This window comes from Coregonus clupeaformis, chromosome 12 (assembly GCF_020615455.1).
Source record: "Coregonus clupeaformis isolate EN_2021a chromosome 12, ASM2061545v1, whole genome shotgun sequence".
Classification (NCBI taxonomy): domain Eukaryota; kingdom Metazoa; phylum Chordata; class Actinopteri; order Salmoniformes; family Salmonidae; genus Coregonus; species Coregonus clupeaformis.
The window spans coordinates 57,798,531-57,824,529 of record NC_059203.1 but is presented as its reverse complement, the minus strand read 5'-3'; the positions used below and the strand labels follow the sequence as shown (position 1 = coordinate 57,824,529).

The following is a 25,999-nucleotide window of genomic DNA, read 5'->3' as shown; positions in this document are numbered from 1 at the left end:
CCAACCTCCTTTTAAAGCTTCCAGTCTGTTATTCTAACTCAATCAGCATGACAGAGTGATCTCCAGCCTTGTCCTCTTCAACACTCTCACCTGTGTTAACGAGAGAATCACTGACATGATGGCAGCTGGTCCTTTTGTGGCAGGGCTGAAATGAAGTGGAAATGTGTTTTTGGGATTAAGTTCATTTTCATGGCAAATAGGGACTTTGCAATTAGTTGCAATTCATCTGATCACTCTTCATGACATTCTGGAGTATATGCAAATTGCCATTATCAAAACTGAGGCAGCAGACTTTGTGAAAATTAGTATTTATGTCATTCTCAAAACTTTTGATGGTTCTTTTATACAAAGTATAAAAGTACCATGTACAGTCGTGGTCAAAAGTTTTAGGAATACAGTTTGATATACACATTACACATACAATGGTACTCATCATTACATACTCTTGCAATAAGTGCCATAGGATCTTTAGTGACCACAGAGTCAGCACAGCTGTTTAAAGTCCCATCTTCTTTAATGTTATTGAGGAACATTTCATTGTTAGTTAGTATTTCAACATTATTAAAATTAAATTAATGTTGTAAAAGTGATGTCCTTGAACTCACAGCCTTCTTGTTCATTGCAGCAGCATATTTCTCTTTGGCTTTTGTTAGTCTGTCTTTCCCCTGGTGGCACTTCCTCTTTGTGCCCACAACTTGAAACGGAACACCATTGAATGGGAGGCTTTTATCTTTCCCAACTGAGTTTCTTTCCTGCCAAAGACTGTGCATCTGTTGAAGGTCAAGAATATGATATATTACTATTAAAATGAAAGGCTTGTAGGGAAACTAACAACGTTGCTCTATCAAATAGAATAACTCCTGTGTGCTTGGAATGGAATCCCTCATGCTAGTTAGCTCATTTTAGATGAGAGTATCAAAAGTTAGCTACTAGTTACAGTGGGGGATTCTTTTTTATTGAAACATTTAAAAAGTTATATTTTTTAGATAAACTATAATAAATATATTCACATCACCAAATAATTTATTAAAACACACTGTTTTGCAATGTAGGTAGCAGTAGCCTCAACAGCACTCTGTAGGGTAGCACCGTCTCCACTCAATCAAAGGATCAGAGAATGAATCTAATAACGAAAGCATAAGCTACAGCTAGCTAGCACTGCAGTGCATTAAATGTGGTAAGTAGTTGACTCAAAGAGAGAAAGACAATAGTTGAACAGTTTTTAACAAATTAATTTCTTCAAAAATGAAGGAGAAGCAAGAAATGGAGAGAGAAAGATATTTCATCATTTTTTTCACTTTCTGTTTCACTTACTTAGCTAGCAAATACAGCTAGCTAGTTTAGCCTACTCAAACACCCTGCTCAAGCAGAGGGATGCTATGTTAGCTAACTGGGTATGACTTTCCAACACAACACTGTAACTCTTCCAAGTCAAGTTAAGCTTTTGATTTTACTAATGTATTGCCACTGGGGCCCGCCGGTGTAACTGCTAAACTGCTTACTGACTATACACTGTAACATTACTGCATGACTGTAGCGGGTTTACTAACGCATTAGTTATATTAGCTTTGTTGACTAGGACGTTACTTTAGCTAATATGGGGACAACGATGTAGGCTGTGTGTAGCGGTTATGACATGGTTTGGCTTGGAACGTTTTGTTTGCCTGGTCACATACAGCTGATGTGTTTTTCATTGAAGTCCACAAACAAAGGGAAAAGGTGAGAGGAGTAGAGTTCATAGAGGCGAGAAGGAATACAACGTGGCTTCTATGAAAGCTAACTGTGTTTATGTGTGATCAGGGGTGTATTCATTCAGCCGATTCTGTTGAAAAACTTTTCTTAAACAGAAGCAAATGAAACGGGATAAAAAAAGACCTGAATTTGTCCAATGGAAACTCTCATTTTGCAGCTGTTAGACTAATTATTACACCCTAGAAAAGCTAGATGCAGGCAACAGTGTGCCAGGCCGTATTGAGTGTGTCACAGTCTGTCCATGCGTCACTGTCTGTCATCTCAAATGTTTCTCTCGACCTGTGTGCACCTACGTTGTAAACTTGAATTCACAGGCTAGGTTGTAGCAACCTCATGATGGGTATTGAGTATCATGTAGTAGCCTCAAATCTATCGATGTTACATTGAACTGGGTTAAGGGAATATGAATGACAGTCATCCAACATGCTGTAATAGAAATAAGGCCATGCTCATGAAATCAAAACTAGTCCTCCCTCATCATAAACGGCACTGACCGCCACTGGTCTTCAGTATCTGTTATTCTATCTGGAATAGACATGAGTAAATAACAATAAAATAAATAAAATAAAATGAATGCATCACTCGACTGCAGATGATGTTCAGGAGATCTTACCTGATTAAGTTCAGATGCTGCAGGGTTTGTAGGCCTGCAGGCTATCTCAGAATTGCTCTCTGGCTGAGCTCCTGGGATTCGCTCAGTTGACCGTTCTGGAGCTTATAGCTTATGGACATATAGATACATATAAATGGGTCTGTCCAATGTATTTAAAATACTGAATGCAAACTATAGCCTCTCATTAGCAACTAAACAAAGGTGTTTCTGAACCTTGAGAAAATGTCGGACATTATAGTAGTTGGTGTGAGATCATTAGAACAAAGCCACGCGGTCCTGAGGGAATAAGGTTTCACATTTTGACTGTAGAGGATTTGTCTGTGCTTTATGCAGGTGGTATAGGGGTTCTTATTCCTGTTCTGATATTAATGGAACATTTTCTGAACGTTTGAAATAGGAGTATGTGATTGAAGGTGATGTGCTGCTGTGCTCCCTACATGGTAGATGGCATCAGTGCCTGATTCATATATTTCAGTCAAGGTGTTTGAAAGACAGACTCGATGCAACCTGTGCTGAACGGAACACACGTTGTCGGCACTTATTTGCATCATAATAAGTTAATGATGTCTTGCACAGTGATGGGTTTGCACAGTCTGACTTGAACTGTAGGGGGCAACATCCAATGATTCTCAGATACAGGATACCTTTATGATGTCGACTTCCTTGAAATGGGCCAACAACAGAGGCCTATACCCAATGGTCTTTTAGCCTATATTTACTGTGTTAATAGATTGATTCATAATTAGATTATTATCTCAGGTCAAAATGTCAGGTCAAGTCCACAGCCCAAGTGGAGAGTGTTATCCCTCAAAGGCATGAGGTAATACTTCAAGCACACAATTCTACAGTAATCCAGCCAGTTTACTGATCGATATCTCTCTAAAATCATATTAATTGTAACTCACTCAACACACAAGAGTAGCCTATACTTTTGTGTCTTGACTAATCAACTCTGAATGATTTAGCTATCCTTCAATAACTATTTTGAAATCCATAATCTACTGTTTAAGGGGCCCATTGTCTACAGATGTTTTTGTCTTCTCATGACTCCCTTTTCTTCTGCAATATCTTATCGAAAAGGCTTTGTAATCCCGAATTTTGAAAGTGTAACTGAAATTGAGGATTGAAGTCAGTAAATAGCCTAGTATAGGCAACAGCACACTGAGAGAGATTGAGCCAGGGAGCAATAAATAGGCATATTTGTGCTTTAATGAGGCATTGATTTTTACATCACTAAATAATGAAATAATTAATTAACTGTCATCGTAAAACACTGTTACTGGGGTTGGCATCGAAAATATGAATGCTATGCAGAAAATAACCCCATACCTACTGTAGAATTTGGTGGTGGATCTTTGATGTTATGGGGATATTTTGCTTCCACTGGTCCTGGGTCCTTGTTAAGGTAAACAGCATCATCAACTTTATCCAGTAGCCTACCAGGACATTTTAGCCATAAACTTGCTTGCCTCTGCCAGGAGGCTGAAACTTGGCCTCAAGTGGATATTCCAGAAAAGACAATAACTGCAAACACACATCAAAATCCACAAAGAAATGGTTAATTGAACCCAAAATCAACATTTTGCAATGACCATCTCTGTCTCCGGACTTGAACCCCATTGAAAACCAGTGGTTTGAATTGAAGAGGGCAGTCCATAATCACAGATGAAGGATATCAAGGATCTGGAAAGATTATTTATGGAGGAACGGTCTAAAATTGATCCCAATGTGTTCTCCAATCTCTTAAAACATTTTAGTAAAAGGCTCAGTGCTGTTATCCGTGCAAGGTGAGGTATTGGAAGGTATTGAAAACAGAGGTGCTAATAATTTTGACCCCTATCTTTTTAGATTTTTTGTTATTACTTGTTAGACAAAATCTCTTTATTTTTTCAATTGTATTTGTATAAAATAATATAATCTTCAAATTTTTTGAGCATACAATATAGCTCAGTATTTGTATTATTTATTTCATACAATCTTTTTTGCTTATCTTTATCAAGGGTGCCAATAAAATCTCACTTTTGACATAGCTAGAACACTGAAAAAGGTTGTTATCAAAGCCCGGGAAGCATTAATTGGGCGCACGACAGGCTGCTCTTTTTATGAAGCAACCGCACTTTCGGCATCAGAAGTGAGTGTCAGCACTGGAAAAAGAATACCTCACACACTGTCACGTCTTTCTTCGGCCCCAGCACAGTGGAATATAAGCCTCCAACGCAGAGATACAGGTTTAAACGTCGTGTCGGAGCTGGCAGGTAGGCTATAGGGAACCGGGGGACATCGGAATCCTGTGCCACTCTCTCTCCTCGCTCTGCTCTATCTGTTCTCAACTCCGCTATCAGTTACTGATTTAAGTCAAACAATCAAGCTGGGATTGTTATCTACTGCCTTTCAGTAGGCCTACTCCCTCACTGCAATACCAATGCGAGGATACTGTCAGTGTATACAGTCAGCGAGTAAACGGACGGGAGGCGCGCATGTAAAATAGTCACTGCCAAAATGGACAAAGGGAACTACATCATTGCTGCACTTCTTTTTCAACTGCTGGACTTAATATGTGGCCAGTTCTTTCCAGGTAAGTGTATTCTTGTTTCTCGGAATTGCTTAGAAGCCTATAGGTTACTTTCTTCTCAGTAGAATCTGTGCTTTGGAGATGGCGATACGCAGGGACGAAGGGACCGTGGGCAGGTGCATGCCGTAGGAGTTCATGAGGGGTCTCCAACTTTTATTTTCGAAATAATGTAGGCTACATAATTAAACCCACATGCACGCACGCTCCCAACACACACACACACACGGTGTCAAAATGAACGCCCTTCAAGCACTTGTTACTCAAAGCGCAATTTGGGGAGCTTTTGGTCAAGATTTTTTTCACAAGTAGCCTAGGCTATAAAACATGGCATTGACAAGGTCGAGAATATTGACGTGTATCGGTAATGCAGAATCGTTATGCCACAGATAGGCTAAGCTATCCACCACATAACCATTACGCAAAGCAGTGGTCATTTCGGGGGTAGTTTATAAATTGATAATAAGTAAACTACGCAAAACGTTGAATAGGTTATACGTGGACCAACTCGAATAAACTCTATTTTTATACAGCAACCACAAAAAAACATTTCACCATACAGTAGGCTAATTGCAATAACCTAACCTAGGCTATGTACGGATTTGATCTACCTCCCATATTCATACTCGCGATTCGAAATGAGGTTTTGATTGGAAATAAGTGAGACAGACCCATTGCTACATTGTGGTAAAAGTTTTCGTGGAAAATATATTTGTGCTGTAACCTATATTTAAACAGTTTAACATGACGGTAGTTGGATGAAATGTTAAAATAACTTGATACCACGCAACAGACTGCTGTCTCAGTCACATTAGATTTTTCTTGCTCTCAAAATGTAGTCCTGTTGAAAATCTGATAGTAGGCCTAATGAGCAAAACCATTAACTAAATGTAGGTCTACTTCAAATCCACTGTTAATATGCTGAACAAAACTAAGCTAAATAAGAAAAGAAAATGAATAATTCTGAAATTTGTGAGTGTGGTTGAAATCCGTAGACTGAAAGGCCTATTCTTCAAATGAATATTTCTATTTGATTTGTTTCACAATTGCTATCATACTTTTTCAGTGCGATTGAATTTCTTATCCCGTGCATGAGCAAGGCTACAAAAAGTGTTCATCAGAGACGGAAGAGGAAGCGAGACACCTCACTGGCTGTTCTTTTCTGGGGGGCTCTGGTTAAATGAAAGTCAATGAATTAAGTAGACCAGACCCAGCTGCTATTGCCTTGGTGTCTGTGGGAGACACATCCAGTTATGTAGACCGGAACTGACCATTAAAAAAAAGGTCAACAGCCAGAGTGAACTATCTTCATTTATCCACCATCTTCGGTGTTCATGAGCTCGAGACGGTCTGCCTGCTGAGTTATACACCCGTAAGGTGGCGCTCTGGGTACATCATTATATTATACTCACCCACACCAGAGGATCATAAATGCGCGCAAGTGAACTTTCCAAACCAGTCAAGGACAAAGATGGTTGTAAATCCGAGACCCTTGGACAACCCATTATAAAAAAATAATTAAAAAAATTCAGTTTATTAGTTACATTTGTGGTTATTTATCATATAAAGTGATGATCACACTTTATGGCTTGGTGTCGATTTTATTTATTGAGTTGTGTGACAAAACTGCACATTTTAGAGTGGCCTTTTATTGTCTCCAGCACAAGGTGCACCTGTGTAATGATCATGCTGTTTAATCAGCTTCTTGATATGCCATACCTGTCAAGTTGATGGATTATCTTGGCAAAGGAGAAATGCTCACTAACAGGGATGTAAACACATTTGTGTACACAACTTGAGAGAAATACACTTTTTGTGCATATGGAACATTTCTGGGATCTTTTATTTCAGTCCATGAAACATTGGACCAACACTTTACATGTTGCGTTTATATTTTTGTTCAGTATACTGTAGTAATTTTTAATTTAGTACTGCTCTGTCGCTATACTTCCATCATTGTGTTTTATTTAGGGAAAACATATACTTTAACTTTTAATTAGGTATTGTGATTGAAGTAAAATTGATTTTTAATAACAATTTCAAAGAGGTCTGAATATTGTAATAGAATATGGTTTAAAAAACTGGATGTCATCCAAACAAGAAATTGTGGCAAGCACTGATGATAGGGGAAATGACTACACCTCCAGAACTTCAGAGAGGGGAAAAATGCACTTCAAGTGGTCGAGAAATGAAACACCTGAGAGTACAAATGGGGTTGGGAGGCTGTCGGAGAGTTAATTAATTTCACACGCACGCCTATCGTTTGGGCCTTTTAGAAAAAAAGGGGGAAAATAGGATAAAAAATATATCTGGAACGTGATTTTTCCCAATCAGTCCATGAGAACCTGTTGGAAGCCTACTTATTTCCTCCAACTCCCCCTTATCATCTGGCCCCTTGTGTTGCTGTGGCAGCAGTGGAGCAGCAGAGCGGCAGGAACACTTTTTGACAAGCTGTCTGTCACTCACCGGTACTGTCTGTTTAGTATGCTCGCCCACCCGGTCACGCTCTCTCTTTTTTTCCAGAGAGGAGAGCTGCATTTGCTGTGTCAGTGGACGGAGCTGTATTTGCCAGTGGTCTGCTTATCTGCATGACTGTGTAACCCTAATCCACAGCACTTATTCTACTTGCCTGACTAAATGACAGTTTAATACAGGGGCTGGCCTGTGCCACAGGATGCTAAAGTGCAAGCCTTTGGAAGAATGTCTCTCTCTCGCTCTCTTTTTCAATGACATACTTAAAAGCTAGAGATCATGCCTGAAAACCTTGTTGTGAAGCAGAGGGATGCCTGGTTTTATTACTGACTGAGGCCCAAATTCTTTGAGGTGAAAACCAGGGCCCGTATTTACAAAGTGTTTCAGAGTAGGAGTGCTGAACTATCTAGGATCAGTTTTGCCTTTTAAATCCTAATGAATATTGAGGGGGGGACCTGATCCTTTTTTTTGTGATAAGGGACCTGACATTCTGTAGTTGCTCAAAGTTTAACCTGATATTTCAAGGCACGAAGCACATAATGACTCAGTAGAAAGAGGACGAGAGAGAGGGAGGATGAGGGAGAGTGGGGAGGATGAGGGAGAGTGGAAGATAGAGGGAGATGGCGATGAGAGAGGGAGAGAGAAAGGGAGAAAAAGTCGGTGCAGGTGAGAGAGATCTCCTGATAGCAGGGGTTTCCGAGGGTTTAAAATGTGATACAATTTAATTATGTTTTTCTCATTGTGCAGCGCTGGATTTACAGGTATTGCCCCATTTTTGAGAGATTCATGAACGTACAGGGGGAAATTGATCCGTTGTACTCTCACCTGGGAATTGGCAGAGCAGGTCAAGACATAAACAGTAATTTGCGCAAACACCTCTCTCGCCGTTGTGAGAAAGGGACAAACAAATTATCATAGTCTGACTGGTGAGGCAGTGACAAACAATAGGACTATTATCTTGGAGAAAAACCTGAATCAAACATTGTTTTCCTCTATTTTCATGTGTTCTGTGCCTATCCCATACAGTATGTGGACATTTTCTTATCAATGGATGGCAATTAGTATAGTTCTCACGTTAAAGAAACTGTTGGACGTGTTTGGATCTTATCAAGACAGAAATACCAAATCATCCCTAAAAAAGTAACTCCAGAGTAGCTAGCAATTTATCAGCGACATCCATCTCATGCTATCATCTCACACTATATTGTGTCTTGCCGGAATTCTATTCAGAGAGGGAAACTAAAGCTGAGGATTTGGAGACCATACACAGGAGGCCAATCTCCCAACACTTTGACTGTGTCCCAAATGGCACCTTATTCCCTACATAGTGCACTACTTTTAACCAGAGTGTCTATGGGCCCTGGTCAAAATTAGTGCAACTATATAGGAAAAAGTGTGCTATTTGGGAAGCAGCTCTTCTTCATTACACAGTAGCAGAAACTCTACTACTGAAATCAGAGAGGTGAGCATAAGGGAGATAGGGGGAGGGGGAGAGAGCAGGAGAGTGAGGAGGCCAGATAGAGAGAGGGAAGAGTAAGGTTCAGGTTATGTAGGAGGAAGAGAGTGTATGAGAGAGAGAGAGAGAGAGAGAGAGAGAGAGAGAGAGCGAGAGAGAGAGAGAGAGAGAGAGAGAGAGAGAGGGGAGAATGAGAGAGAGAATGGAGAATGAGAGGGATGGATAGACAGAAAGAGATGGCTCTTCTGTGTAGACTCAAGAGGCTGTGCCAGTATAAGGAAGGTCCCCTCGAGGCTGGGGAAGCTCCACTCACGGTTTGCTCAACAATCCTCCAGCTCTCAAACAGCCGTCTTTCTATGTGATGTTTGCGAAGTGAGTCCTCAATTTTCCAAGGACCCACAGTACAGTAATCCAGCATCTGCCTCCTCTCTCCACTCTGTTCTCCCATCGTCTTTAACAATTATCTTTCTTTCTCCATTCTCTCGCTTTCTCCTTCTTTTTCTCTTTCTCCTTCGCTTTCTCTGTCCCACCCACCCTCACACCAACTAGACCAACGAGATCTCTTCATCGATAATGGCATGCATCGTCATTTCTCCATCTCTATTTTTCTTGTTTCTCTCTCTCCACCTCACTGTATGAAATGGATGGAGAAGTACATGTACATTCCCTTCCCCCACCGTAATTGTCAGGATCCAACTAAAGATTACCGTTAATTGGACAGAGAGGGAGAGAGAGTGTTGTTAATGCAAATTCAGACTTGATTAATAGATAATTACTTCTGTCATCAACGGAAATAGTTACCAGCAAATTGCCACTCAGATTGGAAGTCTCAAACGAAAATCTGCTGCACTGTCAGCCATCTCTGCATCTCCGTCAAAATATTTGTTTCAGATTTAGATCCCGTTAGAGGGTAGCCATGGAAAAGTGCTCCTTATATTATATTTTACAGGTACAGTGCACCAAAAAGTTGTTGACCAATGTACTAGTCTACAGTGCATTCTATAAGTATTCAGACACCTTGACTTTTTCCACATTTTGTTATGTTATAGCCTTATTCTAAAATTGATTACATTAAAAAAATGGCTCAACAATCTACTCACAATACCGCATAATGACAAAGTGAAAACATGTTTTTTCGAAATGTTTGCAAATTTATGGGAAAAGAAAAAACAGAAATACCTTATTTACATAAGTATTCAGACCCTTTGCTATGAGACTCGAAATTTAGCTCAGGTGCATCTTGTTTCCAGTGATCATCCTTGAGATGTTTCTACAACTTGATTGGAGTCCACCTGTGGTACATTCAATTGATTGGACATGATTTGGAAAGGCACACACCTGTCTATATAAGATCCCACAGTTGACAGTGAATGTCAGAGCATAAACCAAGCAATGAGGCCATTGTGTCGAAGTGCAGATCTGGGGAAGGGTACCAAAAAATGTCTGCAGCATTGACGGTCCCCAAGAACACAGTGGCCTCCATCATTCTTAAATGGAAGATGTTTGGAACCACCAAGACTCTTCCTAGAGCTGGCCGCCCGGCCAAACTGAGCACTCGGTGGAAAAGGGCCATGGTCAGGGAGGTGACCAAGAACCCGATGGTCACTCTGAAAGAGGTCCAGAATTCCTCTGTGGAGATGGGAGAACCTTCCAGAAGGACAACCATCTCTGCAGCACTCCACCAATCAGGCCTTTATGGTAGAGTGGCCAGACAGAAGCCACTCCTCAGTAAAAGGCACATGACAGCCCGCTTGGAGTAAATGAGGCACCTAAATGACTCAGACCATGAGAAACAAGATTATCTGGTCTGATGAAACAAAGATTAAAAGCTTTGACCTGAATGCCAAGCATCACATCTGGAGGAAACCTGGCACCATCCCTACGGTGAAGCGTGGTGGTGGCAGCATCATGCTGTGGGGATATTTTTCAGTTGCAGGGACTGGGAGACTAGTCAGGATAGAGGGAAAGATGAACGGAGCAAAGTACAGAGAGATACTTGATGAAAACCTGCTCCAGAGCCCTCAGGACCTCAGACTGGGGCGAAGGTTCAACTTCCATCAGGACAATGACCCTCAGCACACAGCCAAGACGCAGCAGTGGATTTGGGAGAAGTCTCTGAATGTCCTTGAGTGGCCCAGCCAGAGCCCGGACTTGAACCCGATCGGACATCTCTTGAGAGACCTGAAAATAGCTGTGCAGCGATGCTCCCCATCCAACCTGACAGAGTTTGAGAGGATCTGCAGAGAAGAATGGGAGAAACTCCCCAAATACAGGTGTGCCAAGCTTGTAGTGTCATACCCAAGAAGATTTGAGGCTGTAATTGCTGCCAAAGGTGCTTCAAGAAAGTACTGAGGAAAGGGTCTGAATACTTACGTAAATGTGATATTTCCGTTTTTTGCTAAAATTGATAAAAACCTGTTTTTGCTTTGTCATTATGGGGCATTGTGTGTAGATTGATGAGGGAAAAACAACAATTTAATGCATTTTAGAATAAGGCTGTAACGTAACAAAATGTGGAAAAAGTCAAGGGGTCTGAATACTTTCCGAATGCATTGTATATCATGCCTGGACATCCAGCTATGGCCTATTATTATGTGTTTTAATATGCAGTGTGTAACCTAATGCAGACCTGATCTACTTTGATTGGCGTCAAAATTGGCAAAGGTGACATCAATAAAGAGGTCATTAAACTTGCTAAGGCAATTCCTCTGCCACAGCCTGAAAGTTGCATCCAGTTTAGCTGGAAGGATGAATTAAATCACAGAATTAAAAATGTTGATGGACATGACTTCAAAGTTCAAAGTTTAAGAGTACAAATAACAATTGGATTGGATGTGTAGGTTGAAGCTGAGAGAGGAAGACTGGAGGTGACTAAAGCTGGTAAAGATTAAGAGAAACAGGAGTTGGCTTCTGTTTGACACTAGTCAGTTTCTGGAGTGTGAAGCCAGTAAATAATATGTTGTATATATCACGGCTCAGGTTAAGACCCAGATGCAGACACAGGAGGCGGCTAGTACGAGTCTCAGAGTTTATTACAGTACAAGGGGCAGGCAAAAGGTAAGTCAAGGCAGGCAAAGAGTCGTAATCCAAATCAGAGGCAGGCAGGTACAGGACGGCAGGCAAGATCAGGGTCAGGACAGGCAGAAAGGTCAGAACTTGGAAGACTAGGAAAAACAAAAACTAGAGCACTGGAAACACAGGAACACGCTGGTATGACTTGACGGGACAAGACGAACTGGCAACAGAGAAACAGAAAACGCAGGTATAAATACACAGGGGATAATGGGGGGAAATGGGAGACACCTGGTGGGGGGTGGAGACAAGCACAAAGACAGGTGAAACAGATCAGGGTGTGACAGTATATTTGCTGCTCAGTAATAATATACTGTATAAAGTTAAGAAGGACTAGTCCTCTGTGTGTTCTATCTCTCTGGAGGAATACTTTACGTATTCTGGGATTCCCACCACCCCATAAAAAGGAAGATATAAGTTTATCCACTGAAATGAAAAAAGACTTGGGGAGAAAAAGAGGGAGACATTGTAACAAATACAGAAATCTGGGCAATAAACAAAGATGGCGGCGCGCACAAACTACCCATCGTCTGATTATTTTCGATTACTGAAAAGTGTTTTACTCAATTATTTAGATCAATATTGAGTTCACCCGTGATGTGATTAATTATAAATAGTAATTGCTATTAGCTAATTCATATTGTGGTTTCTGTCAGCCGAGAGTTTTCTAAATATGACCCCTTGTGTTACGTCAATCTTTCCTCAGTTAGCGCTAGGACTAATGTAGCCCACATTTTCCGGTTTGGATGATTGTGTATGCTGTCCCTACTTCTGTGAATGTCTGAACATTGCATCCAAAAATAAACTGGTCCCATTAAGGACATAACTTTGTAAGGACTGTGTTTGTGCAAAATGTTTCTGTGAAAAACCAGTGTGGCTAGCTCAAATGCTGACTGTTGCGTTAATCGTTCTAATCACACCGGTTTGAGCGTACGCTGCAGGGACCACTGTAGAATGATCACACCCGTTTGTTGGTATGTATGAAAAGGTTAATTCCAAGAGCCCTCAGGGACATCTTTATTGCATTACATTTATATTTGGCTGAGAAGAATTCAGACAACAAGGACATTTGGTGTATTTTCTAGCATGGCTGACTGGACGACTGGTTGTGCACAACAACTGGAGTGCTCAAGCATTGACTGGATTATTCGAATATGGCGGTGGATTTAGCCAAGTGGTTCTTCATAATTTCTAGTGGCTGGCTAGCTGCGATATTGCGTGACATAATATGGACAACTACCTAGCTAGCTAGCTACATCTGGAATCGACTGGCCAAAGACCTGTATCCATGTAAGTAACATTGGCTGTCTGACTGGCTTAGCTGGCGCTAGTTGTATGTTGTAGGTAACTTGGGTTTGTTATGATTTTGTTTGAGCTAAGTTAGCATTAGCTAGCTAGTAATTTACCTCTCCAAAGACTATGTATTAATGCTACAATATCAGGGTTTGACTCGAGTTAATTGCATGTTTTCATATGCTTTCTTGCAAGTGTAATGCCTTTCATTGTTTCAGTCAGTGTTTAGCTAGATATATTTTGATTTCACTTCTTGGTTGGCTGCTGTTGATGAGATATTTTGGTTGATATTTAAATATTTAGATATATTTTTATATTTTGGTCTCGTGTTTGCAGGATGCGTTCCCTGCTGTCTTTATTGCAGTCGTGCTTTGGTCGCGCTGCACCTGAGTATCAGGTTTTACTCCCTGTAGTTATGAGCGTAGATGTGCGGTGTGGTGCGGGGACAAGGCATGGAATGCGCCCCTAACACAACCCATGGGCCCGAAGTCTTGACCAACAGAAACCTTTTATTTTACTATTGCCATTTGTTAGAGCTAATAGAGGATGTAGCTGATCGACCTTTGACAGTGACACTGTTTATGATTGAGTTCAAACTTTTTAAATTTGGCGTTGTAAATACTTGTCTGTTAATAATTGGGAGTAAATAAAGTGACAGATGGTTAACCGGGAATTTGATCTTATTTGGGGAAGCCTGCAGTCCGCCTTAGAGGTGAGCATAGGACAGTTTTATTTTGAACTGTTTTTATTTTTGTTGTATTATTATGAGGGTTTTGTGTCAGGGGGGACGTTTTTTCCCTTCTTTAATCATTTGATTGTTACATATTCTACTTCAACAGTATTTTGCCCAACTTTTTGGGACATGCTTTTTTAAATCACAGGATATGATTGGTGGTCTTATGCAGGGGTTTCATCTCTATTCCAGACTCAATTTAGTAATCTACATTTTTTATGATTGACACTTCAGATATTGGGGTGGGAGTTGGGGTCAGCTATTAGGTTTACAAGCTGGAACGTCAAAGCAAGAGTGTTCGCTTATCTTAAGAATTTAAAAACAGACATAGCATTCCTACAAGAAACATACAAGAATCTGTGTACAGCAGATCATGGTAGACTCCGTAAAGCTTGGGTAGGACAAATATTTAATTCCAAATTCAATGCTAAGGCAAGGGAAACAGCAATACTTATTCATAAGAAAGTACAATTTACTGCTTATTGAGACAAATAAAACACGATCTCTCCATCTACGCTTTGGGAAACACTTAAAGTTGTTCTTAGAGGCAAAATAATTTCCTATTCCTCTCTTCTCAAAAAACAACAGAACATTTAACATCAACAGCTGATGAATGCCATTCTGGAATTAGACCACCAATACTCCTTTACATCACCAGAACGTTACAAAGAAAGGCCTTTAGTGCATTGTTGGTCTAATTCCAGAATAGCATTAATTAGCTGTTGTTGTTTAATTTTCTTCTAACTCAGTACAATTTACTATCAACAGATAAGACAAAGCAGCAGCTACTCAGCGCACGTGGTTTTGTTTATGAGCATGGAGAAAAGGCTGGTCGACTCAACAGCTCAAGTGCAAATCTGCCTCACAGCTTATTACCCAAATGTACGCTACCTTACGTGTTCTAACAGTTAATCCCATTGAAATGAATAATATTTTAAAGAAAATGATTTCAATCTTTACACATCAGAATCACCTGAAGACATTTCAATCATGAGTATTTTTTTTGGACAATTTGGAAACTCCTACCATTAGTACGGAGAAGTGAGAGGAAATTGATCAACCTTTGCAGTTAGAGGAGATTATCAATTCATGTCCAATGTCCCCTGTGTTATTTACCCTGGGAATAGAACTCCTTTCTATTATGCTAAATGTCACACCATCAATACATGGTATTTACAGATGGGGACGGGAACATAAAGTTTCAGTCCCCATGCAGATGACTTGCTTTTATATATCTCAGACTCTGAAGCGTGTGTCCCTGATATAGTGGATCTACTGTGTAGGTTTGGTGTGTTTCTTCGGGTTACAAATTGAAATTCTTTAAAAGTGAATGTTTTACTATTAGCATTACAAATTCCACAGGATACCATTCCATTATGTATGTCCAAGTCTGGCTTTAAATATTTAGGGATCAATATCACCCGTACCTTGTCTTCCCTCCATGATGACAACTTCATTCCCCTGATTAACTACTTTAAACTGGGCTTTCAGAGATGGAGTATTCTCTACCTTACTTTAGCTGGTAAAGTGAATTGTATCAAGATAAATGTATTGGACAGATTTCTGGATTTGTTACAATGTCTCCCTCTCGTACTAGCCGCCTCCTGTGTCTGCATCTGGGTCTTAGCCTGAGCCGTGATATATACAACATATTATTTACTGGCTTCACACTCCAGAAACTGACTAGTGTCAAACAGAAGCCAACTCCTGTTTCTCTTCGTCTTTGCCAGCTTTAGTCACCTCCAGTCTTCCTCTCTCAGCTTCAACCTAAACATTCAATCCAATTGTTATCAGTACTCTTAAACTTTGAACTCAGCTCCATCAACATTTTAAATTCTGTGATTTCTCTATTCATGTTCCTAAATGTAATAATCACCTCTTCCTTCCAGCTAAACTGGATTCAACTTCCAGGCTGTGGCAGAGGAATGGCCTTACCAAGTTTAATGACCTCTATATTGACGACCTCGCTATCAAATGCAATCTACACTGTTTAAGTTTATTTAGCTATTTCCAAATTCGCTGCTGTATACAGTAGGCCTATAGGATAACATAATCACCTGAAAATGTTAGGCTATTGTGTGCTTGCTTTGTATTGAAGTAACATTATGTTGTGTACTTCATAACATTTTCGTAAATGTAAATCAATTACTTTTCATTTGCATTTTAATGAGGGAAATAAGTATTTGACCCCCTCTCAATCAGAAAGATTTCTGGCTCCCAGGTGTCTTTTATACAGGTAACGAGCTGAGATTAGGAGCACACTCTTAAAGGGAGTGCCCCTAATCTCAGTTTGTTACCTGTATAAAAGACACCTGTCCACAGAAGCAATCAATCAATCAGATTCCAAACTCTCCACCATGGCCAAGATCAAAGAGCTGTCCAAGGATGTCAGGGACAAGATTGTAGACCTACACAAGGCTGGAATGGGCTACAAGACCATCGCCAAGCAGCTTGGTGAGAAGGTGACAACAGTTGGTGCGATTATTCGCAAATGGAAGAAACACAAAATAACTGTCAATCTCCCTCGGCCTGGGGCTCCATGCAAGATCTCACCTCGTGGAGTTGCAATGATCATGAGAACGGTGAGGAATCAGCCCAGAACTACACGGGAGAATCTTGTCAATCATCTCAAGGCAGCTGGGACCATAGTCACCAAGAAAACAATTGGTAACACACTACGCTGTGAAGGACTGAAATCCTGCAGCGGCCGCAAGGTCCCCCTGCTCAAGAAAGCACATATACAGGCCCGTCTGAAGTTTGCCAATGAACATCTGAATGATTCAGAGGAGAACTGGCTGAAAGTGTTGTGGTGAGATGAGACCAAAATCGAGCTCTTTGGCATCAACTCAACTCACCGTGTTTGGAGTAGGAGGAATGCCGCCTATGACCCCAAGAACACCATCCCTACCGTCAAACATGGAGGTGGAAACATTATGCTTTGGGGGTGTTTTTCTGCTAAGGGGACAGGACAACTTCACCGCATCAACGGGACAATGGACGGGGCCATGTACTGTCAAATCTTGGGTGAAAACCTCCTTCCCTCAGCCAGGACATTGAAAATGGGTCGTCGATGGGTATTCCAGCATGACAATGACCCAAAACACATGGCCAAGGCAACAAAGGAGTGGCTCAAGAAGAAGCACATTAAGGTCCTGGAGTGGCCTAGCCAATCTCCAGACCTTAATCCCATAGAAAATCTGTGGAGGGAGCTGAAGGTTCGAGTTGCCAAACGTTAGCCTCGAAACCTTAATGACTTGGAGAAGATCTGCAAAATCCCTCCTGAGATGTGTGTAAACCTGGTGGACAACTACAAGAAACGTCTGACCTCTGTGATTGCCAACAAGAGTTTTGCCACCAAGTACTAAGTCATGTTTTGCAGAGGGGTCAAATACTTATTTCCCTCATTAAAATGCAAATCAATTTATAACATTTCTGACATGCGTATTTCTGGATTTTTTTGTTGTTATTCTGTCTCTCACTGTTCAAATAAACCTACCATTAAAATTATAGACTGATCATGTCTTTGTCAGTGGGCAAACGTACAAAATCAGCAGGGGATCAAATACTTTTTTCCCTCACTGTATATACAAAAAATAAATAAATCACGGTATACCGAAACTTGTAGTATGGTCTCAATAAAATTATCCGTAGCCTATACTATAAGCTAGAGGCATAGGCTATATAAAGAGCATGCTCTGAGAAGCACAGGGCAAAGTTTTATTTCTAAGAAAATGTACATCCTTCCCGAGTTTTTGCTTCAAAGGGCTCCTTTACTAAGCTACCACTTGCAACATATTTCCAGCCTCCAAACAGTGGTGAACGGAAGACATCTTTTACACAAAACACCAAAAAGTGGAGTCCTAATGTCAACATCGTTATGAGAAGCGGGCCAAGGCGCAGCGTGATAAGCGTACATTCTTTAATTAGTACACACACGAACCAAAACAATAAACAAAACGATACGTGAAGTCCTAGGTAATACAACAAACCATACGGAACAAGATCCCACAATAAACTAGTGAACACAGGCTGCCTAAGTATGGTCCCCAATCAGAGACAACGAGCTACAGCTGTCTCTGATTGGGAACCACCCTGGCCAACATAGAAATAAACGATCTAGAACAAAACCCATAGAAAACTAAACATAACAAGTCCACACCCTGGCTCAACATTTAAGAGTCCCCAGAGCCAGGGCGTGACACCTAATGACATTTGGTAATTGTCATTGGGCCAGAATTGATGCGTCCACTGCTGTCCGAGCACATCCAGGTGTCGGCCACTCATCTCTGCCTTGGCAAAATGTCAGTGTTCTCATGAACCACATCGCATTTTGGAGCGTAGGCTATACCACCTGTTTTTAAGTCCATTCGTGAATTTTTCATGCCTCTGACATGCGGTAATGATAAATAATGGTGTAATGGCCTACAGTTTTCTGGACGTTCTGTTTTAATTATTAATTATTACCCTTTTCTGCTGCCTAACCAATGACTGTGCTGTGTACGGTGCCACTTCAGGAGGCGAGTCAAAGGCTTCTTCTGAATTGTATTTTGTATTTGCCCAAAAAATTCAATATCTGTGCCTACTGATGTCCTGTTCAGTTTGAGAGGGAGAGCGTGAGTATGAGAAGGAGGACCGGAGGAAAGTTTGCTACTGCTATAATAGATTTTAATGAAAGCAATATGTTACTTATCCCTTTAGAACCGATAGCGGCCGTCAACGGCCTTTCTTTAAATTACTATAGTTGTCACGAACAACCTTGTTTTTCTAACAATAATATCTGTGTCAATATCACAAAATTAACGTGCTAACGGGCCTCCCGAGTGGCGCAGTGGTGTCACTACAGACCCGGGTTCGATCCCAGGCTGTGTCACAGCCGGCCGTGACTAGGAGACCCATGAGGCGGCGCACAATTGGCCCAGCGTCGTCCGGGTTAGGGGAGGTTTTGGCTGGCCGGGATTTCTTTGTTCCATCACGCTCTAGCGTCTCCTTGTGGCGGGCCTGGCGCCTGGAAGCTGACTTCGGTCACCAGCTGGACGGTGTTTCCTCTGACACATTGGTGCGGCTGACTTCCGGGTTAAGCGAGCAGTGTGTCAAGAAGCAGTGCGGCTTGGCAGGGTCGTGTTTCGGAGGATGCATGGCCCTCGAACTTCACCTCTCCCGAGTCCGTAGGAGAGTTGCAGCGATGGGACAAAACTGTAACTACCAATTGGATATCACAAAATTGGGGAGAAAAAAATAGGTAAAGGTACAAAAAACAACAAACAAAAAAAACACTTGCTAACAAACTGTTGTCGTATTCGCATGACTGGAAACAGGGTATGCTGTTATTTGACTTTTTAAAAGAAAAAAATAACTTAATTACTAATAATGACGGTGCCGAAGCAGCCACAACTTTTCACTAGAGGATGTATCTATACTAAGCAGAAATATAAACTCAACATGCAACAATTTCAAAGATTTTACTGAGTTACAGTTCATTAGAAGGAAATCAGCCAATTGAAATAAATAAATTAGGCCCACCCACTGGGGAGCCAGGCCCAGCCAATCAGAATGAGCTTTTACCCACAAAAGGGCTTTATTACAGCCCATACCCCCCCACCCCCCCTTCACCCCACATCAGACATCAGACAATCCCGCAGGTGAAGAAGCCGGATGTGGAGGTCCTGGACTGGCGTGGTTACACTTGGTCTGCGGTTGTGAGGCTGGTTGGACATACTGACAAATTCTCTAAAACGACATTGGAGGCGGCTTACGGTAGATAAATGAACATTCAATTATCTGGCAACAGCTCTGTTGGACATTGCTGCAGTCAGTATGCAAATTGCACGCTCCCTCAAGATTTGAATCATCTGTGGTATTGTGTTGCACTAAACAAAACTGCACATTTTAGAGTGGCCTTTTATTGTACCCAGCAGAAGGTGCACCTGTGTAATGATCATGCTGTTTAATCGGCTTCTTGATATGCCACACCTGTAAGGTGGGTGGATAATCTTGGCAAAGGAGAAATGTTGACAAAAAAAGCTAGAGAAATAAGCTTTTTGTGTGTATAGAACATTTCTGGGATCTTTTATTTTGGCTCATGAAACATGGCACCATCACTTTACATGTTGCGTTTATATTTTTGTTCAGTATATGTTGGTTGGTGATACGGGTTCGGACACGTCCTTGCACTTTGAAAGTGATGATGTCAAGGTGAGTGAACTAAGTAAACAGCATATATGTTTGATGTTGTTGATGTTTGATGCTGTGAAACTTCGGGAATACCTCTCAGATTAGCAAATCCTGTCATTATCACTTGGTTGGTACAGGCGAGCCCATCAGTGGTGGAGCATGAGCTCGACTGATTGCTCTCTGTCTCATGGAAATAGTTGCAGTGTTTAGCTGTATATAGTCAGCTAACTAGTTGGCTGTTTTGTCTTGTTTTAACCCATGTAATTCAAATGGAAACGGTCCAAGCTGCTTGCTATAGCTAGCTAGCTAGCTAGTCTGTCATGCAAGGAAAGTTGTGTGTGGCGGTAAATTTGGGCTGCCCTTGCAAAGTGTCAACCTCAGCTGTCACTTTCACTAGCTAGCCATACTGACAACCAGCTAACTAGCCACCGAAATGGAGATTAGAGTAATTTGTGTTCATCTGTTATGCTTAGGTCATGGTTTGTCATGTTTGCTAGGTACAGATATTCATAGGCTATACATTGCCTAATTTTCCTATTATTTGACAGTATAGCTGTCATGTTAGGGTAGATGCCCGCGCAGTGGAGCTCATATTATATTGAGTTGCAGTGATATTTGTTTACATACTGTAGCAGCTAACAAGTTGCTTGTTTTTTCCTGTTTCTACCGATGCAATTCATTCCTAAAAGGTGATTATTAGGAAGAGAGTATGTGTATGGTTGAGAAAAAGAGAGTAAGGAAGAGAGCGAGACAGTGTGAGAGCGACAGAGATTATATTCCTCACCACAATTGTATCCTATTTGTTGCTCCGTACCTCTCTATCTCTCTCTCTCTCTCTCTCTCTCTCTCTCTCTCTCTCTCTCTCTCTCTCTCTCTCTCTCTCTCTCTCTCTCTCTCTCTCTCTCTTTCGCTCTCTCTCTCTCTCCTCCTCCCCTCTCCCTCTGTTAATCTGTTCCTCTAGGTCAGTGAAAGCGATGTGGAGAGTCAGGGCTCACCAGCAGAAGGCAAGGAGGAGGAGGAGTTAGAGATGGTAGGAGGGTTAGAGATCTGGAGCGAGGAGGAAGAGGAGGGAGGATTGGAGCGAGAGGAGAGTGGAGGGAGAGAGGGAGAGGAGACTGGAGGGAGAGGAACATGGAGAGGAAGAGGAACATGGAGAGGAGGAAGCAGAGGGAGAGGAGGAGGGAGTGGAAGAGGGAGAGCACACCAGAGAGGGGAGCCTACATTTCCATGGAGTGACTCTGCCCCAAGTCCCATCATTCACCCTTGTACCACACAGCCTGGGCCTAAAGTGACAGTGACAGGGGTTTTGAACTTGTTTTTAAAAGTGGTAGGAGTCTGTTTTTCTTTTCAGATGTGGTGTTTAATACCAACCTGTCCGCCACCACATCGAATTCACTGAATTGTTGTCAAAGTAGGCTACTATTTCTACATTTTGTGTCAGGCCTAGTCTGTACTAAATCTTATTGAGAGAGGTAATCTGCATTTTGAAATAGTCTCTGAATAGTTGTTTGCATTTTTACATTGTTACATAAGTAAGAATCATTGTCAATCAAATAGCCTTCTTTGTGTGGGTTTTGAAACACTTTCTGAATATTGTCCTCTGGTCACATTTTGGATTATTTCTTTAATATGTATATGTAAATAATATTTATAAGTATAATATATTATACTTGGTACATTTTGAGTGAGTAATTTAGTCAAATTTACTACAATTTAAATAATGTAGGTTTTTTAGTTGAGTTGAGTGTTAATAATTTTTTGATAGTGAGTGACTGTCTTTACACAATGGAAAACAAAATGAGTGTTATTCCTATTGACATGAATGTGGTGTCATATTAAAGAAGACGTTGTGCTCGTTAAAACTAAGTGAACTTGTAATTGTAATTTGTTCTTTGTTTTTGAGCTACAGTGTATGTCTGTTTGTTTGAAATGTGTGAGAAAATGTGCTTTATCTTAAACATTTCAGTAATCTACAGCAGCATTCTAGAAATCATTTGGGTTCTTGACCTCATAATAAGCCATATTCAAGTAATTTACATAACTTACATTACTATTAAGCCGCAGCCGCGGAGATGGACAGCGCATGGATGCTGAAAGTAGGCTAATTCGAGAAGGCCTAATTCATTTAAACAGTCAATTTTAATTTGACTTGAGGTTTTATTTATTCGCACTAAAGATAATAAGTGAAAGTCACAACAGTACAGATAAAAAATAGGTTAGAATGGTGTGCAGGTGAGGTTGGAAGCCCATAAGTGCTTATATGAAAACCACACCACAAATAAAAGTACAAAAAAATAAGTTTGTTCAATCAGTTAAACAAAGCATATTATTTATAATTGTACATGATACTGTATACTCAGTATACAAGAAAAACCATTAGGCTACTAAAAACAAGAGGGCTTTGTGTTGGAGCCTATTTCTTGCTATTCAAGAAATAAGAGGTAGGCCTACCTGTTTGACAGACAAAATTATAGTCTAGTATCTATAGATTTTGTCAGCCAATTCCTTCAGTCACCATGCACTCCTTAAATACTGTATCTCAGTGTCAGTGAAGAGCTTGGTGTGTTAAGTTAAAACCAGGGCTTGAATTGAGGGCGTATGTGAGGGTATTGTGGCTTTTGTTAAAGAAAATGACTAAAAGCATAGGCCTACCCCTTGTTAGCTTATGATTTAGGAAGAAAAATGATAGACCTGATTATATAAAGCGATCTATAATGACGCTTTAGTCCGCAATGCTTTATGCTAGAAACAAGCTGTAAAATTCCGGGGAAGATGTGACTCCGATGCATATGGGATATTTTTGGTTTGTCTCTATGACATTCAGAGGCTTTAGCCGAGGAGACAAAAAATTGACTTTGCTTGGGAAGTAATGTGTGATTCTGTCATTATAAATTGAAGCTAGACATTTCAACAAGCTATTAAACAACATACTAACTCTTAATCACTCATGAGCAAGCCAGGTAGCCTAAGAAGGAAAGGAAATGGATTATTTAGGCTATATTATTATTATTTCAAGGCTATAGCCTGCCATTTAAGAAATAAATTGTGAAGCATTTGTGACACGCTACTGGCTGGCTGGAGTGCTCAGCATTTCAACAACACATCAACAACAGCACTTCCTCAACATGCCTATACATTTCACATTTAGGCTGTATAAAATGTAATATATAAAAAAATAATGACTTAGAATTAAATAATAATGAAACGAAAATGCCTTATTAGGCTATACAGTCATTGCCTTATTAGGCTACAGTGCCTTTGAATTCACTTTTAGAAACACGAGTTTGGCCAGTCTTTGGTTTGAGGATCATGCGGTGAGCTATGCATGCTTAGTTTGTTAACTTTGCCTAGCAGATGCTCTTATATTCCCATGCCCTATTCACAGTCAACACAAATCTATTTTCTAACAACAATATCATGGAATAAAATAGAATAAATTAGAAAATGATAGTTTCCCAAAAGAAAAAAAGTTACAAGTGCATACAGTGAGAGAAAATAGTATTTGATCCCCTGCTGATTTTGTACGTTTGCCCACTGACAAAGAAATGATCAGTCTATAATTTTAATGGTAGGTTTATTTGAACAGTGAGAGACAGAATAACAACAAAAAAATCCCAAAAAACGCATGTCAAAAATGTTATAAATTGATTTGCATTTTAATGCATAGGCCTACCTGATGATATGCGGCTGCTGTGTTAAACAACAAATGCTTTTTCTCGAATTCATTGATGATCAGATACTTCAGTTGAAAGTGATTCTGTTGCTCTCAATTTTTATAGTTTATAGACAACTTTAACACTGTTACAAACTTAGACTATCCTCTTTTTTAACAATAGCCTGTATAGAAATCAAAACGTTTCCGGTGCTGCAGCATGCACTTATTCGTTGTCATGCTCTGTTGTGGTATTCAAAAAGATTCTGCTTGTCTCCAGTCATGTAAAATGACAAAGAATTGCATGAAATGCGTTTATAAAAGGCACATTAGATAATAGATTCATGCAGTGCTTTTATTATAATGAATATCTTTTCACCCCTACCCTTGTCCTGGTGGTTTGCAACATTCTGGCTACTTTGCCATGTAATGCTTACAAAACAAACAGTTTCTAAAACTGCATATCTAAGGCTTTGGTCTGACCTAGGAGTGAGGGTAAATGATAGGCATGTTCTCTGCTATCCACTATGTTTTAATTATTATTTTGAGTATAGGGGAGGGTCACAATTTTTTTTTTAAGCATTCAGGGAGGGTCAGGTAAAAAATTGTATTGTACTTAAGGGAGGGCCAACCATTTACATTTCAGAGAGGTCCGATTTTCTCCAGGTATGCCGCATTATAAGTAATGTACAGTCCCTTACTCATTGCTAGTCACCTGTCCTGAGGAACCACTGCACTCACTGGGGGTCAGGGCTGCATCATGTAAGCTCCCCACTCATGCTGCACAGAAGTTAACACACTTGAATAATGCAACACGGCTTGTATAAATGTCGCAACTGTTACTGTTTGCAAAACAATGTCCATTACAGGCTAGAAAACTTTACAATGCAAGCTTTGTAGGCTAACTTCCCTTGCTAGCTTACAGCTGAAGCTAACATCAATTCACTAGTACTTTGTTTGTGATAATACGCAAACCATAACGCAAAATATGCTGATTTCAAAGCTGATTGTCACCAAAAACCATACACTCATAGCCAAAAACGTTATTAATTCACTTCGTCTTCCTCACTTCATGTCTCTCCTGTCTCTTTCACTATGTGTGTGTGTGTGTGTGTGTGTGTGTGTGAAAGACGTCACATTAGATCTTAAAGAGACAGCGCACAATATTATAAAATAAGATATTGCTTCTTCTATTCACATTCTGTTGATCAGTACAATTAACTCCCAAATGGAAGGGAAACAGATTATTTTTCATCTGTAGCCCCATGAAATAATATAAAACAAGCTCAATAACTCGATTCATGCACACACTCCTATTGAATATGCATTCACCTGTATTGTGATATAGGCCCAGGCTACTTGATTTACCCAGTTTATCAATAGAGATTTACCATTCAAATAGATTATTACCATTATGCTGTTGTGTACACTGAACAAAAATATGAACGCAACATGCAACAATTTCAAAGCTTTGACTGAGTTACAGTTCATAAGAGGAAATCGGTCAATTTATATTTTTTCATTAGGCCCTAATCTATTCATTTCACATGACTGGGAATATAGATATGCATCTCAATGGATGACATGTCTGGTGAGTATGCAGGCCATGGAAGAACTGGGACATTTTCATCTTCCAGAAATTGTGTACAGATCCTTGTGACATTGGGCCGTGCATTATCATGCTGAAACATGAGGTGATGGCGGTGGATGAATGGCCTCAGGATCTCATCACGGTATCTCAGTGCATTCAAATTGCCATTGCTAAAATGCAATTATGTTCATTGTCCATAGCTTATGCCTGCCCATACCATAACCACACTGCCACCATGGGAAACTCTGTTCACAACGCTGACATCAGCAGAGGACGAGCACGCAGATGAGCGTCCCTGAGATGGTTTCTGAGTTTGTGCCATTTACATTTTAGTAATTTAGCAGACGCTCTTATCCAGAGCGACTTACAGTTAGTGAGTGCATACATTATTATTATTTTTTTATGTAATACTGGCCCCCCGTGGGAATCGAACCCACAACCCTGGCGTTGCAAATGACATGCTCTACCAACTGAGCTACATCCCTGCCGGCCATTCCCTACCCTACCCTGGGCCAATTGTGCGCCGCCCCATGGGTCTCCCGGTCATGGCCAGCTACGACAGAGCCTGGATTCGAACCAGGATCTCTAGTGGCACAGCTAGCACTGCGATGCAGTGCCTTAGACC

The 25,999-nt window shown here is 40.6% G+C and overlaps 1 protein-coding gene across 1 annotated transcript in view; it reads left to right on the top strand.

Moving 5' to 3' along the window:
• Positions 1 to 4,441: 4,441 nt before the first annotated feature.
• LOC121578298 (receptor-type tyrosine-protein phosphatase T-like) overlaps positions 4,442 to 25,999 on the top strand; it is a 510,655-nt gene continuing 489,097 nt past the window's right edge. Inside the window, exon 1 of the mRNA XM_045223992.1 lies at positions 4,442 to 4,940. Within this exon, the coding sequence (XP_045079927.1) occupies positions 4,865 to 4,940 (76 nt within the window). The 5' untranslated portion in view covers positions 4,442 to 4,864. The remainder of the gene's footprint in view (positions 4,941 to 25,999) is intronic.